Source organism: Rattus norvegicus, chromosome 2, assembly GCF_021556685.1.
Source record: "Rattus norvegicus strain SHRSP/BbbUtx chromosome 2, alternate assembly SHRSP_T2T, whole genome shotgun sequence".
Taxonomy (NCBI): Eukaryota; Metazoa; Chordata; class Mammalia; order Rodentia; family Muridae; genus Rattus; species Rattus norvegicus.
This window is the reverse complement of record NC_141535.1, coordinates 59,876,223-59,893,108: the sequence shown is the minus strand read 5'-3', so window position 1 is coordinate 59,893,108 and position 16,886 is coordinate 59,876,223. Positions and strand designations below refer to the sequence as shown.

At 44.2% G+C, this 16,886-nt stretch overlaps 1 protein-coding gene across 10 annotated transcripts in view; it reads right to left on the bottom strand.

Annotated features, from left to right (window-relative positions):
• Nadk2 (NAD kinase 2, mitochondrial) overlaps positions 1 to 16,070 on the bottom strand; it is a 41,663-nt gene extending 25,593 nt beyond the window's left edge. For 2 of the 10 annotated variants that reach the window (NM_001439819.1, NM_001439818.1), the window contains 4 exon segments: positions 1,796 to 1,877; positions 3,139 to 3,227; positions 4,002 to 4,090; positions 15,739 to 16,070. In NM_001439819.1, the coding sequence (NP_001426748.1) occupies positions 1,796 to 1,877; positions 3,139 to 3,227; positions 4,002 to 4,090; positions 15,739 to 15,996 (518 nt within the window). In that variant the 5' untranslated portion in view covers positions 15,997 to 16,070. 10 annotated transcript variants of the gene reach the window in all.
• Positions 16,071 to 16,886: the final 816 nt, after the last annotated feature.

Sequence of the window (16,886 nt, the reverse complement as noted above, 5' to 3'; positions counted from 1 at the left end):
AGCTCCTTTAAAAGAAATAAACACAAAGAAGAAATCACAGAGGAAGGAAGAACCTTTAAATGCCAGAGAATAAGGAAGAGCTACGCTTAAACCCCCACCCTCTCAACAATGCTTGTCTCATATATATATAATATATATATTATAGAATATATATACATACACACAAACATATATATATGTGTGTGTGTATATATACTGTATATATATATATATATATATATATATATATATGTATGCAGTGAAAACATTAAGACATGAACTCAGCAGTGTGTTCTGGACATGATATGGCAGGCTCTGCTCATACATACATATATACATACATATATACATAAACGTATATATGTAACTTATTTAATTGAATTTGTGCTGTCCATATGTTTGTGAGTATGGGGTTCTCCACTGCACTGTCCCCAGAAACTACAGTGTGCACTCGGCTCAGGATGTCACTGGTCTCCTTAACAGTATCAGTGAACTGGCTGAGGACAAATGCAGAAAAGTCTCAGAGGTTTAGACATGAGAGGTGAGGACACAGCTATGTTGAGACTCATGGGAAGGTAAAGGGACAGTAACCAAGATGCAGATGGCAAGGAAGCACAAAGCCATCCTGAAAAGATGTGGTCCTGAGAGAGCCCGCAGCCCGGGAGGGACCACAGAGGAAAGGAAGTGACAAGAGATCCCATCTCCACTTCCTCTGTGAGCATGGGGAGGGCTGACTCAAGCGAGACAGGATGCAGCAGCACCCCCTGAGCAGTGCGGGGAGAATGGAGAGAAGAGAGGGTGAGAAGGCTGTGGGCAAGGTCAGATCCCAAGCAAGAGACTCTGAGCAGTTAGGACTCTGGAGCTCGAAATGCAAGCGAGCCCAAGTTCTAAGGTGTTTTTTCCTGAATTATTTCTTTCAAACATGATACAGAAATAGAAAGGAAGACCAGATAATACAGAGCTGAGGAGAAAGATAATGATTGAGAAATATTTAAGGAGCCATCAAAGAGGAAAATAAAATGAAGAAAATAGAGGAGACCTGAGTGCTGAACACTAAAGGGCAGGTCTACGGGATGAGGGGACAAGACTGCCAGTGAGGTCAGTGTGTGTGCTCCCAGAAAGGAGATTGGGGAGGTGAGAAACGCCCGACAAATTGTATACTTTCCAGTTATAGTCATGGCTCTAAGAGGCTGGGATAAAGAAAAGAGTGAATGTCAGTAACTCTGGGAAAGAAACAAGTCTGCAGACAATGAGAGCAGCACAGAGCTGCCCAGGCCTGGCCGCTGTAACCCCGTGTGAGTGAGGGAGGGTGCGCATCAGTCGGTCCAGGGGCTCGGCAATCACCTGGTCAGCTATCTGTGTTTTTACGAGATGGTTTAGAACGTGTTCTGATGGTCATGGTGGCCAGGAACCAAAATGCCTGCACTTAAACATCATGCACTATGGTAAATCCTTGAAGCAACGCAGCCCATGTCATGAGTCCCAGAGGAAATACAAAATAGCTTTGAAAGTTTAAGATCCATAAAAACAGCCAACACACAACACAGGGCAGAAATGTCTGCATGTAGAACATTTAAAAAGTTAACCCTGAACCCCCAGTGAACGTGATTGTTGGGGGGAGGGCGGCAATGGGGGGAGGGTGGGGAGGGGAACACCCATAAAGAAGGGGAGGGGGAGGGATTAGGGGGATATTTGCCTGAAAACCAGGAAAGGGAATAACATTCGAAATGTAAATAAGAAATACTCAAGTTAATAAAAAAAAAAAAAGTTAACCCTATAAAATGACTTATTACAAAATAAATATGTCCTCGCTTACCGTTCCGGATCAGTGTTGACCCCAATGACAGGTTTAAGTCTGTCCAGAACTTTACTGGCGGCCAGAAGCATCGTGCCATCACCTAGCACAGGGTGCAAGACACAACCAGACTTGTCTTATAAAGCAGTTGTAGCACCATTTTGAAAACCAGTAGTCTTCTTTTCAACCCATATACTGTCCCAGGGAATTGCATCAACTTCCCCACCACCTATGCCTGCTGTGCTGAGCCTGCTGTGCTGTGCTGTGCTGAGCCTGCTGTGCTGTGCTGTGCTGTGCTGTGCTGTGCTGTGCTGTGCTGTGCTGTGCTGTGCTGTGCTGTGCTGTGCTGTGCTGAGCCTGCTGTGCTGTGCTGTGTTGTGCTGTGCTGTGCTGAGCCTGCTGTGCTGTGCTGTGCTGAGCCTGCTGTGCTGTGCTGTGCTGAGCCTGCTGTGCTATGCTGTGCTGAGCCTGCTATGCTGTGCTGTGCTGTGCTGTGCTGTGCTGAGCCTGCTGTGCTGTGCTGTGCTGTGCTGTGCTGTGCTGTGCTGTGCTGTGCTGTGCTGTGCTGAGCCTGCTATGCTGTGCTGAGCCTGCTGTGCTGTGCTGAGCCTGCTGTGCTGTGCTGTGCTGTGCTGTGCTGTGCTGAGCCTGTTTTACAGCACTGAGCCTGCTGAGCCTGTTACACAGATTTAGGATCTCAACAGTGCTGAGATAGGTAGAAAGTGTTTACATTAGAATGCTGTCCTACAGGCTGTCCTGCACCTTAGGGCAGCTAGCAGAATTTCTCACCTCAACAACTTATCAAATGACAGTAATGTCACCCAACTGGATATCATTGTCCAGGATTGGGTTCTAATCCCAAACATGTCCTTCCCCGACTTATTAAACCAGTTCAAAGATTTATGATATTTTAGTAAAAACATACCAACCATGTCCAATTTAATATGTTCTTTCCAATAACTTCTTTCAATTTCAAGCTGGAAAAATGGTCACTAATGATTGCAAAACTCAAGAAAAAGTACATTTTGGTATGATGGGCCCAAATAATGATAACTTCAATAAATTTTCACCGTTGGCTCTTTATTAAGGCTGCCATAATGAAATCAAATTACACTCACAAATCATCTTTCGAATTTACAGGTGAGATCTTCAAATTAATACTAAAGAAAATGGAGAACCTCACAACATCAAGAATTATACATAACATTAATAAAAAAATGTAACAACAAACAAAACAACAACAACAACAGCAACAGAAAACCTGTCTCACAAGACTTGAAGAAGCCAAAGCAGCTGTCTCCAGGAACCTGGAAACGCCCACTGAGAAGCCCGGGCCCAGCACCCTGACTCTAGGAAGCAGTTACCTCCTGCGGCTATGACAGCATCTGCCCATCGAACAGTCTCTTCGTCGTACTCTCTCCGCTTTACCAGGCGCACCTCGATCCCTTCATCCCTAGGACAAGAAGTTGCACAGTTTCCTCTGGTGACATATCTAAGTCACAGGCATTTTCTAAGAGGCAAAGTATTACCAAAATCATCGCCATCATCATCATCTCTACTGTAGAAACAAATCTAGGTGTGGTTTGTGAAGTGAGCATATACAGCCAATTAACTATGACAAGTCAGGAAGCAAATTAATAAACGTTGACAACCAAATGTCCATGGGGCTTAAAACCACTGACAGTAATACCGAGATCAGAACTGCACTTTCCTCTGTTTCTGATGCTGAGATTTAACATAAAAGTGTCTTTATATTCACTACATAAAATTTACATACTCATTTAAAAAAACTATTACTTGAAGTTCAACAAATATTCATTGAGTGGCAGACACTCGGAGTATTTGATGGTTGGCATGTTCATGGGGTCCTCTTTTACAGTCACTTAAACGGATGCAAGTCCAAGTGCAGAGCCTACAGTGGTCACGTTTACACCCCAGGAACACTTTTGTGAGCACTCGTATCTGTGACTCACACAGTGGGAGCCCACTGAGTACTGCGCAACCCAGGAAAACGAGCTTCCCTAGGAGACAGTTACCGAAAATATTTGACTTCTAAGAGTAAGAGAAAAATGTCCTTAGGAAAATGATAAAGTCTGGTCTTTTAATCTCAACTTAATCTTCTGGAAATGTGCCATGTTTTACCAACAGTCTAAGAATTAGCTGCTAGTACAAACAGGATCAGAACTCCTGAATGTAAAACCCCTGTAAGACCACCGCCCGGACTTACCGTAAGCTATCAATGATGTGTTCGACATTTTTGGTGTGGATATGATGTCGCTCAAGTAGCCCACTGTAGCTCGAGCCTTTCAATGCAAGCTATCAAAGAACAGAAATGATAATTACATGAAAGCATGACATATAGTACAACGTCATCTAAAAGTCCTACACAAAAAAATTCAAGGCCCATGTTAGTAACTGTCTATGAAACTACAAGTTAAAGTTCTACTAAAGACCAGACTTGAGAAAAATCCTAACTTTAGAACCAAATACAGATCAGGTCTCGTGAATTATGCAGTCAAAGCTTCCAAAAGGCACACTCTACATGGCTTCTTAAATGCCTTTACCAGGATCCACTGGCTATCTGTGGGCCAAAGACAAGTTATCACTGTCATAGGCAGTGAGCTGACCTTTGGCCCACTTGGATTTGCTGTCTTGAGTTCACATTTACGAACCCAGTTTGTATTTTGCCCTGCGTCATCTAGCAATGAGCCGGGCATGTCTTTGAGAAGGATACCATCCAGATACAGAAATATATCCTTCACCTATTGTTCTTCCTACTCGGTTCAAAGAGTTGTGTGCCTTCTTACCATTAATACTCTAAAGAGAAGTGATCTGAACAGTAAAATGTGAAGTATGTGTCCAGTATAAAATCTAAATAGTATCACTACTTAGTTACAGGGTAGACTGACTTCTAGAAAGTAATTTAGTATGTATTTTACTTTGCGGAATGGCTGAATCACAGTCTCACTTACAGCCTCAAACTTACATTTCCCTCAGCCTCCCAAGTATTTCTAATACCAGCCTGTGCCACCATGTCTGGCTTGTGCTTTACTTTGTAAAAAAAAAAAAAAAAAAAAAAAAAAAAAGAAAGAAAGAAAAGAAAAGAAAGAACACTTATTTATTTTTGACAACTGTATTTTGCTTTTCCAAGATTACACTAATGTAGAAGGCATTTTAAGAAATAAAATGTCTTATTTCTTAGGAAAGATTAACTGCGGCTGGAGAGATGGCTCAGCAGTTAAGAGCACCGACTGTTCTTCCCGAGGTCCTGAGTTCAAATCCCAGCAACCACATGGTGGCTCACAACCATCTGTAATGAGATCTGATGCTCTCTTCTGGTGTGTCTGAAGACAGCTACAGTGTACTCATATATAATAAGTAAATAAAATATTAAAAAAAAATTTAAAAAAAAAGGAAAGATTAACTGCCAATACTGTCATGCCTTCCTTCCCAGAATTTTTTTTACTAATGTAGCACTAAGAATTGTTTAAAGTATTTTTTTCTTCTACATTTAAGAGAACTGTACAAACCTTAAAAGAGTGAAGACAACATTTGGCTGTCATGAAGAGTAACAGATGAATACTTAGACCAGACGGCCATCCAAGCTGAACTGTCGCCATTAGAATCATGACATCCAGCCCAAATGGGCAGTGAGCGCAGCGGGAACCAGAAACCCTCCACTGATCTCAGCCACATGAACACAAGCGTTGGCTCCTGAGCAAGGACAAGCACCTTTAGGTCTGTGTCCTCAGCACTCCGGCATAAAACCACATCAACCACCTCGCAAGGAGGACGAGCCGAAAGGCCCTCCTTCTCTACCCTCCTCCATGACTCCCTGATCCACAACTAAAAAGAAGCCTGTATACAGAAGCTCAGGATTCTAAAGAGTTGGGACTCAGAACAAGTGCCCACAGGCCCTTTTCACTGTGTCCAGTACCAAGTCTTAATTTTCTTCTCTAAGGACCTCTCACCTACAGCTTAAGCCAAGGCTAGAGTCACACCTGAGACCACCTCCTTCCTTATCCCCGATCCAATTACCAAATCTAGGTGCCATCAAGGCACACCTGTACGCTCATCTTGACCGCAGTGCGTGCACTGCACAGGCCTCTGCTCAGCTCCGTCAGTTCCTGGCCCTCCAGATCTCTCCACACAGACCCCCTCACTGAAGACCCTGGAAACTCCCTGCACTCTTTTAACTCTCCCTGCTGCATCAGAACCCTGGCTCTCCTCAGCCCTGCAGTGTAATGACAGCCCGACCAGGAACAAAGCTGAGGCCCTGAGGGTGCTACCACTCACACACACAAAGCCAGTTACTCCATCCCAAAGTCTGTTCCTTCCCTCCACTGAATTTGCTACACGGAAAATTATTTTTTAAATGTATTTTTTAAAAACCTGCTCTGCTCATGTCCCCTTACTAGAATATAATTAATACAACAGTGATCTTCTCTTGTTCTGTGTACCCTCAGGATCTGATTACGGAGTAAGAATTTGTTGAGTGAATTCTTTCATTCATTCATTCGTTCATTCATTCATTTGTTCATTCACAGTTTGGCTTTGGGGAAGGGAGACTGCTAGGGACCCACCTCTCAGAAAAGCAACAACAGTGCATAAACAGACTCCAAGGACAACCTGAGTGACATGTGGCCTGGGAAGCTGGCCATCACTACCTGGTCAGGCCTGAGCAGAGGCCACGAAGTGGAGGGAATATATTATTTTGTTACAGTAACACCCCATAACTTTAGGAGCAAACACCTTACAAAGATAGAAAATAAGACTGTAAAAATGTAATGTGTGCAAATATTTGAATACCCGACTACTGTTTATTTAAATATTAGTTAAGCTCATTATACTTATTAAATGGAAACTACAAATAGTCCAGAATGATGACAAGTATTTTAAAGGGACCATAAGTTTTCCAGAATACTGTCATCAAATTTATCATTTCTCACTTGCGAGAAGTAAAACTTTAGGGTTTCTGGCCTCCAGACTTCAATAATCTGTCCAAATATCGGCTCTTTTGTTCTAATTTTTGGTTTGGATCGAATGAATATGCACTCTGGAACAAAAGACATAAACAGGCTAAGAAACTTCCGTTCTTACTTCCTGGTTCTCAGCAGGTTGCAGGAAATTAAGATAAAGATTAGCCGAGGTGCAGCAAAGTCTTTATCTCAAATTTCTCCCTGTGAAAAGACTCTCTTAGCATCAGCGTTCTCCCAGAGAATGCAACTGCCTCTAGTATTTTCTTTAACATACTAGCTGGTGGAGGAGCTGAGGGAGGCTGGTGCAGCTGGAGTAGCTGATGTAGATGGAGGAGCTGGTGGAGGAGCTGATTTCACTAACAAGGACTAGCCACAGAAAGCAGTTAAGTGGCGAAACATTTCAGGAAACGCTTTAGAAACACCAACTAGAATATCCTGAACCACCATGCAAGCGACACTCACACTAGGGTAGAACACAAACTGGTAGGCAGAACAGACAGCTATAGCCCTGGAAATAATGTGGTCTCGAACACCTAAAAACTCACCTCAAGCAGATTAAATAAATAAGTATGAATTCTTATAAAAATGGTTGACAATTTAAAAGTTCAGGAAATTTAGAATTCATTCTCAACTTTGTAATGTCCCATATTACATATTCAAAAACATATTCATTTATAGTATTTTTCAAGAATGCCTGCCGTATTTCCATTAAAGAAATAATTAGAATGATTCAAGTTGGAAAAAGTAAAAGAATCTAAAAGAACATTTACAGACAGAGTATCTCATTGTAAAAACCACCAAAGCCCAACGCCCCTCTCTCACTGCCTCGGTGTTAACGTGCACAGCAGGGTCAGAGAGAATGAAAACTGAGGGCAGATTTGCCACATTTTAGAGGTTTTAAATATGCAATTTTCTAAATGGTCTTCAGCATTCTTACTTCTTAACTTGCCTTAAATTAAACTCATTACAATTACAGATTTTTAAAACTTGCTTTTCCAGTCAGTCAAGTGTTACTACGTTGAACTCTTTAATTTCCATGAAAAGGTCAATAAAGAGCCTCCTTACTGCACATGAAATACACAGCTGTGTAAGATACTGAACGTTTGCTATGTAAACTTACTAGGTATGGTTCAAGCATCCTTTTACACGCTTAACGAGGTGGCTTGCTGTTACTCAGAACTGCCTGGGGAGTGTGTATGTGTGTGTGTTGGGGGGCAGAGGGGCTTTCAGCAGCTACAAAATCAACTGCTTGCCTCTCACCCGCAGCACCACCAGACTTGTCTGGCTAAAACGCACTGAGCCTGGATCATTTCTCCTCTCCTCTACCTTACAGGCGTCATTCACTTCCCTTGGCCAGTGCTGGTTTTGTTCGCCCCGTGTGTCCTCCCGGTGTGTGAGTACGATCAAGGCTCCATCTCTGGCTTCTGAGCAGAGCTCACTTCTTTACTCTGAGGTATCTCTAACCCAGGACTTGGCTTCCAGAGTATGAACTAGTAACAGAAATCTGTCCTGGCAGCTCAAAAGTCGTTTGATGCAGACTCTAGTTTTCAAATGTCTCACCCTAAAATATCTAAACACCTACATGGCCGCGCTCTTCTGTGTGCTGAGTTACGTGCCTGTTGATATGATAAGAGTCCGTTTCTTTAGATGATTGAGTAGACCCAGCTGTCACCCATTCAGTCTCCTCAGCTTACCTATTGCTCCACCTAAGCTTCTTCCAAACTGTGTCGAGTTCTACACGGCCAGCCGAATGGCCGTCTTCAGCTCTGGACCACACCAGCTCTTTCAGAGCTGAACGTAAAAGCTTGCCTCTGGATTTCCTAAACTTAACTCCTTAAAAGTCTGATCAATTCTCATCCCAACCTAATCAAGACCAGAAATGTTATCTTTGCTCTATTCCCCAAATGCTCAAAATCAAAACCTTATCCACCCCACTAACCCTATTCCTACGAAGGCAGACCAGCCAATGACTGGACTCTACTGCCAAAAAGTCCGGAGAGCATTAGCAGAGAATGCAAACTCTTAGAATTACAGTTAATATCCATCTATCTTGTCCAGCCTACCTGACAGCAATAGATGCACGGCCAAGCACTGACCATGCCCCTGCGGTTCATTATACATGGTCAGATAGAACATTTCAGTTAAAAGAAAATAAAATATACCCTATTTAACTAGATTAAACTGTCTCCTGTAGCATTTTATTCCCGTTAGTACAAAATCTCAAAGTCTTGGTGTGTTAGCTATAAGATGAACTCCATCCCTGGTTCACGCATCCAAATCCTTCCGTCCTTCAGTATTTAGTAACATCCCAAAAATAAAGGGTTATAATTTCACTCTATAATACTGGCAAAAGTATTAAATCTTGTGAAGTGTTGGTGATAACTTTCAGATTAGGGGACACATTCAATGCATATGAGAATTGCCCTTAATAGTAATGAAAACTGGTACTAGCAAAATGGCTGGACAAGTGAAGACACTTGAACAAGTAAAGACAGCAATCACTCAAGCCTGGTCCCCTGAGCTCCATTCCTGGAACACAGGACAAGGTGGAGGGGGAAAACCAACTCTATCAAGTTGTCCTCTGACCTCCACCTATGTGCCACGACATGTATACCCACATGCAATATGCATGCAGGCACATACACAATAATAATCACATTTTTAAATAAATTTTAAATTTTAAGTAAAATAAAACTGCAAACCACATACAATTATTCCAAAAGAGAAATTCTACATAGAAAGTACTACATAGTAAATTCATTTATATCAATATAGGTAACTTTAAAAGAAAAATAGTAAGAAATGTGAATTTGTAGTAAATACTAGGCACATGTTCTAAAGCCTACATCATTACTCTAACTTTTTAAAGATGCATAAAATTTAATAAAATCTATTTGTGGAGAATCATATCAATATTAAACCATCTGCATGGTAATCATATACATACAGACATGTATACATACAGACATGTATACATGCATACATATATGTGTGTATGCATACATGCATGCAAGCAGGGACACAGACAGATCATTTGGGAACACACTTGCTACATGAACATGAGGACCTGATTCAATGCCAAGCACCAGAGTCAAAAGTTGAGCATGCTGGCCCTCACTTAGAATCCCAGAGCTGGGGAGCAGAGACTGGAGGATCCCTGGGTTTACCAACATCCATTAGCGCCCGCCAAACCAATGAAAGACCTCCTCTGGGAAGGAGCTAGGAAATGTTTCTGGGATTAATCCCCAACATCATCTTCCGGCCCGACTCTTCATGTGTGTGGGACACACATCCATTTTAAACAGTCTAAAACAAATACAGAAAAGCTGTATCTGCCAAGTCTAGGTAATTAAATCCTGCTACTGTGAGTCTTTTCTACAGGCTTGAAGTATTTCATAACTGGAGATCCAAACACATCACTAAAACTTTTATGTAAGGGTAGTAATATAAATAAGGGTCTTTCCCTCCTTTAATTCTACCCTTCCCAAGTATCCTCTTCCTTTTCTGGGTGCTCGTGGACCGCTTTATCTACAGAGCTAAAATACCGTGTAATACAGGTACTATTCTTTGGTCCCTGGTTCGGTCAGGCTGGTGGGATGGCTCAGAGGGTGAAGACACCCTACTCGGCCTGATGACTTGAGGTTGATACCCTGGCCCCATAGGATGAAAGGAGAGACCCACCTCTTCCAGGCGTCCTCACCTGTGCTAGACCACTAACTAAATAAAAACACTAAATATGCACTAAATAAAAACAAATGAGCAAACACGTTAGGTCAAGTTAAATCTTTCTGGATGCCGATAGTACTGTATAATTATACCCAATGAGTTTTTATTTAGACAATGGCTTCACTTTGATTTACTGGATATGTGCCACTGATGCAGTGGGAGTAGCTGATACCCTGAGAAGTCGGTTCTCTTCTCCCACTGTGTGCCTTGGATACTCCACTCCTGCCCTCAGTCTTGCTTTCCGCCCTGGGCCACCTGGGAAGGCCTGGCAGGTGTTTCTAACGTGGACCTTTAAGTGACAGTCTCTATTACAGACACGCTTCATGAAAGAGGCAGCGCTTCAGAACCATAGCTGCTTCAAAGCAACCGAGTTAAAGGAAAACAAACACCCATTCCCGGTGGCTGGGGATGTAGCTTAGTGCCAGACCACTCCACACATGCACAAGGCCCTGGGTTTGATGTCAGCAACGTAAAAATGGACTAATTACATGTCGCAAGCGTTAACTCCAAGTTTTTAGTTCATTTATTGGTGATCTTAGAAAAGCAACCTGCTTTGGAATGACCAAAACCAACACCACTTCAAATATAAAACTTTCAGCTGGGTGACCCATCCTTGCTTGAATGCAAATCTATTGTTGCAAAAATAGGTCAAATTTCCTACATGATCCATATCTAATGGTTCATCATAAAAAATAAATAACTCCTCTAAGGCATGAAATAACTGTCACGGTGGCTGGTATTTAAAATTATATACTTCTATTACATATCAGTAAAAGTGAAATTAAGCCAACTTAAACTTTTCTGGTCACTTAAACATGCATCAATAAACAAAAGACTTGAATCTACACAGAACTTATTTCCCACACTTCGGATCACAGGAAGAGTGATCAGGGTTTAGAAAGTAAAGCCTCTGACACTTGCATGGCTGGCCACACAGTTGCACGTAACACTCCCCCAGGCAACACTGCTAATGTGAAGACTGGAAAAAACAAACAAACAAAAAAAAAAAAAAAAAAAAACAGGGCATTTCAGCTACAGTGACACTCAATCTTCCTCTTCTTGAAAGCTCAGAGACAATCTTATTTCAGTTTAAAAGAAAATGTAACAGGCAGGCAAGCTGCAAATCCTGGCAGCTGCTCAGAGGAGGAGGATGGAGAAGAAAAGAAGAAACTGTACTGTTTGCTTGTCAATTTTTTCTTCTGAATGCAAATATTTGTGGAATGGGGTATACGCTTCTGTTTTCCAAATTATGTTAAACAGAACTTAAAATCTCTTCTGACAAATTGACACCAAAATCAACATTTGTTTAATTTGCTTCTCAAGCATTTTAGCTTGAAACTCCTTTAAAGAGCCCATGTTGGTGGTCACTGCCTTACCAGATAACACGGAATACCGACAGATGGTAATAAGGCCCGGTGTGAAAAAGCTGGCACCAGCCTCGGGAAGAAGAGGACCAACATCAGAATCGTTTCCCATGACCTCAGCACTGAGAGGTAGGGAGGAAGATGAGCCAGATGGAACACTGCCCCTCAGTAGGAAATAATCACAGACGGGCACTTTTCACCGTGTCCTCATCACATTTAACATGACCCTGGTAGGCAGAGGCAAGAATCGAGGACTTCTGAAGGGTTATGCCTGAACCTTCCCCTCAAAGGATGAACAAGAACTAGAAGACAGAAAACAGCATTAAATGTGGGTCTCTGTAATTTTAGGCACGTGGTTCCGAGAAGCAAAGTGTAGGAATTCTCGACACTGCATCACAAGCGTGAGAGGGAAGGTTCAGGAATCTGCACTTCAGTACATTCTTGGGGTTGAAGGGAGCCTCTGGGTGCTGACAGGCAGAGGAGCCAAGCGTCCAGATGTTCACCCCGAGATAGATCACGCTGGTGCCTGAGGCTGAAAGATGTGCTAGCAACGGGGTTCGCTTAGGAGGCCCTGGCAGCACACCAGGTCACGTTCTTTAATTTGGTAACTACTTACACAGCTGACTGCATACATGCAGAGAAGAGTTATCTGCCTGGTACTACAGCCTAAGCCACATTGTTTGTGCGTGTGTGTGTGTGTGTGTGTGTGTGTGTGTGTGTGTGTGTGTGTAACAAGAGGAACAAAAACAAGGCGTAAGAACCAGCTACCGAGTCAGTAAACAGAAACAGTTTAATCCAAAAGAAGTGTCATTAAGTGAACTTACTTTACCCTATTGTATCTAAAAAAGAAAGCCATTAAAGATGGTTCCTCTGATCTCCCAGGGACTAAACCACCAACCAAATCGTACACATGGAGGGACCCATGGCTCCAGCCGAATTTGTAGCAGAGGATGGCTTCCTTGTCTGGCATCAATAGGAGAAGCCCTTGGTCTTGTGAAGGTTTATTTCCCCAGGCTAGGGGAATGCCAGGGTGTTGAGGTGGGAGTGGGTGGGTGGGAGTGGGAGCATCCTTATGGGGGTGGGGGATAACATTTGAAATGTAAATACATAAAAATCTCCAATAAAAAAATGATAAAAAAGATTTAAAAAAAAAAGAAAGAAAGTTCACCAACTAAAAAAGAAGGAAAGATGGGTCCTCTGAGATTACAACAAAATGAGAAAAAAAGGAAGTGAAAACTGCCTGTTTCTTACGTGATTTGTACAACTAAGTATTTTAAATAAAGCCTTTTCTTGGGCTAACGAAGTGTGTTTTGGCAAGAACGCCCTAGCCGAATCCGTTTTGTTTCATCTGATGTGTGACTGCCAAGGAGTCTGGTTAGGAGCTCTGCCTCCAGCGTCACCGCTCACAGTCTGTGAGAGTAGTTTATGCCTTTGCAAGATCACAGGACCTGGAAGCAAAACCCTTAACTAAAAGTCTTCCACTCCCAAGACAAGTCACTAACCACTCATAGGAAGGAAGGCAAGAGTCTGAAATAATGCAATACTACCAGGGAAATTAATAGAAAAGTCAAAATTTGCCCCAGGCTGTAGGATATAATCCTATTCTTCTACTGGCTCTATCCATTAAAAAGATACTTCATGTAACTCCCTTAACAAAGTCAGAAAACCAGAGGCTTCCTGAGAGCAAACTACAGGAGCCCTCTAGGCAAGCATCTATTAATCTATTGTTTGCATTCTAACAAGCACCTCCAAATAGAGAACTATTCAACAAGTTAACAAAACAGAATGAGATGCTTTCATGCAAATCATGTTACCATGGCTTATGGAAACAGTAGCCAGAGTAGCAGTGGCATGACGAAAGCACTTGGGCATTTTCTTTTACAACCAATTCATGTACCTGAGTAAGTTTGACCCCAACAGTATAGTAAACAACATAAAATTCTTTCTGATCCTACCTTTAGAGTGGTAGAGCTTCACACAGCCTGGTATCCCTGAGCTGTTCTTATCTGGGGTACATCTAATGCACTCTCACTGCAAATACTGTCCTTGACATCAATGCAAAACCAACCGCTATCGGTAAGTTAGGAAAACAATAAAATCGCAGTCTCTTGGTGATCACAAAACTGCTGTTGAGCCCAACAGCTCTACTTCAAAGCTGGCCTGTTCTAACTGCATCATCACCCAGTGACGACAGACAAACATTAAGAGGCTTTCTCTACTCCGAGGGAGTTCGAGCTTTTAAAGATGATCGGTAGATCATCTCTACTTTTAAGAAGTTTTATTATCGGCCATCTCGTTCAGAAATACAAGAGTTAATCTCAATTCAGATGTCACCCGGTTTCCAGAATCCTTGAAATAATTTCAAAATGCCAGTTCCAGAATGGACCTTGGAAGCTATTTAGCCCAACCCATGAGGAGCTAGGTGAATGAACTTTTGAAAGCTAACATTACAGTTACAAAAGTTTTGTTTCACTCATGAGGGACAGAGAAGTTAAAAACCGCAAAGTATGTCAGTCACACCGAACCAGGGAGAACCTTGAACTCCTGGTGTTCAAATCCCACTCTCAGTGTGGTAGACTTGAGAGTCCCGGTTCACTTCTGTTGAGTGTTTTTTTTTCCCACTTGAGTGTACTATTTTTAAATCCACAGACGCTTAGATAAAATTGTGTGAGACTAAGCATACAAGACATGATATTTCACAATTTCTAAAAGGTGAACCTTGCAAAGTCGGGCATATAACCAAAGGGACACGCCTCTTTTTCCAAAATAGAAACAAAGTACTTTCATCTAGCCCACAATTCCCCCACCTCATTGCCTTCATTTCACTCAACTTCACACACTACCCCAGTCAAACGGCCGATACTCTATTTTACTGCAAATGTTTTTTTAGAAATACTTTCAAACACTTGGGGAAGAGAAAATTCGCACTGATTTCTACGCCCCTCATCAATTTGCCAAACAATAATGACAAGACTCAGTAGCTAAGCAAAGATTTACAATTTGTTTCTCCTGTCTCTAAAATAAAAGTGTGACGGTAACAGACATCATTCTTGTACATAACTGAATAATGGTTATGTACAATTGATTCTAAAGCCTTCAGGTGTCTGAAGTCAACAATTAAACGCATAATGGAGGTTTTTCTAGATAAATTGCTAACAACTCATTTCCTGAAAGTTACTGGGTAGCACAAAGTCTTTTTATTTTTTTCAAAAATGGGGAAGCTCGAACTCTGGGTTCAATTCTCCCACACACATACACACATGGGTTTGCATACCTGGCAAAGCTATTAGTAAACACACCGAAGACAGTGTATGGCGGAGGCCCTGTTACTTCAGAGGCAGGGGCACATCCCTTCCCCTATTATCCTGCTTACTTTTACTTGTTCCTTATCTGACCTTCCTATACAAAAACATATCTCGGGTCAGCTTGCCTGCCTCGCTGTCTCAGGCGCTTCTCAAGCGGCCAGAGACCCTGGAGCGGCCACCACATTGCAGCAGGGCTCTTTCCCTGGCCAGGCCTCCGTCCCCAGACGAGAAGGGGGTGTGACCGCGGCACCTCGGCCCTCTCTCCACGGTCAGTGGCGGTGCCGGATAATTTTCTTTCTCCCGGTGGCCTGGGGAGAGGTCCCCAGGGCAAACAGGGCGAACAACCCTCACCTTCTCAGTGATCGGAGTCCATACTTCAGAGGCTGGGGCGAGGATACACGTGGCTTCCCAAGTCCCGGTCCCGGGGGGCCCCTCTAAGGCAGACTCAGAGCACCCTAGTCCCATGCTCCAGGGGGACCACAGGCAATCGGGGGCAGGCCGTTGGGCTTTGAGGGTGTCCTGTGGCCCGCAAGACTCAGTCGCACCCCCGCCCCCACCCCCAGTACCAGCCGTCCCCCGCCAGGACCCACCAGCTGCTTCAGGTCCTCCTCGGAGAGCTCCGCATAGCGGTACCGCTGCTGCTCGAACTCATAGCGGGTGGTTTTCGCCACCACAACCACCCGCGAGGGGCGGAAGCCGCCGTCGGCGGGGCTACCACCGCCCGCCAGCTCGCGCGGCTGCCCGTGCCCCAAGTGCCGCCGCCCCTCCGCGCCCGAGCCCCGCAGAGCCGCGCGGCCCCCCGCCACGCGCCGGCAGCTGCCCAGCAGGAAGCCCCGGTAGCAAGTCATGGTCCGCGGGGCTGCGGCTGCAGGCTCGCGCTCCCCGCCGCCAGCACCACGCCGGGCGTGCAGAGGTTAAGTGCGGGGACGTGCGTGGAACGCGCCACTAGAGGGGACGTGCCCAGACGCAGGCGCGGGCGGGGAGCCCCGGGAGGACGGGGGAGGCGGGGATCGGGGCTGGCCCGAGAGCGGTGGGTTTTGTTTGTTTGTTTATTCGTTTCCTTCGGCGCCTGCGCAATGGCCTCTCGGTCCCGCCCCACCTCCCGCTCCACCCTTTCACAGAGGTCGCTTTGAACCCGCCCCCAGGCCCGATCTGTCAGCTAATCAGAGGTCCGGAAGGTTTGGGAGCCCGAGGGGCTGCGGGGATTGGCTGTGGTCGGGAAACGGCAGGAATTCTATTTGACGTTTGAGCTGCCTGAAGAAATCCAGCTGGAACCGGTCTGGGGCGGCGTAGGGGGTGCAGGCGGAGTTTTGAGCCCCTGGCGGGAAAGCAAGTTTCTTGCGCACCTTCCCCACAGTTGTTTCATTTTTGCTAGCTTTTCTGGGTGGTTGCCATGCTTGTCTTTGGTAAATTTTAACCAGTGTCTGCTGGATAGCTGATGTGTCCATCGCTGGAGTAAGATCTGGGGGCGATGACCTCGCTCCAGGTGGCGTCGTTTTGCCGGGACTAATGGCAGATGAAGATGCCGAGCCCTTTATTAGGGAGAGGAATTACAGCTACCGAGAAGGATCACGGAGCATTAGCCCGAGCTCAGAGCCCTAAGCTTCTTGTCCCTGTGACCGCCAAAAAACACTAGCCTAGAGAGACAGTGCTGTCAGGGAGAAACGTGGGGGAATAATGAGGGAAGGAGTTTTGTCTAGTCGTGTGTGTCTGTCTAGCCGGGAGATAAGGTCAGAAA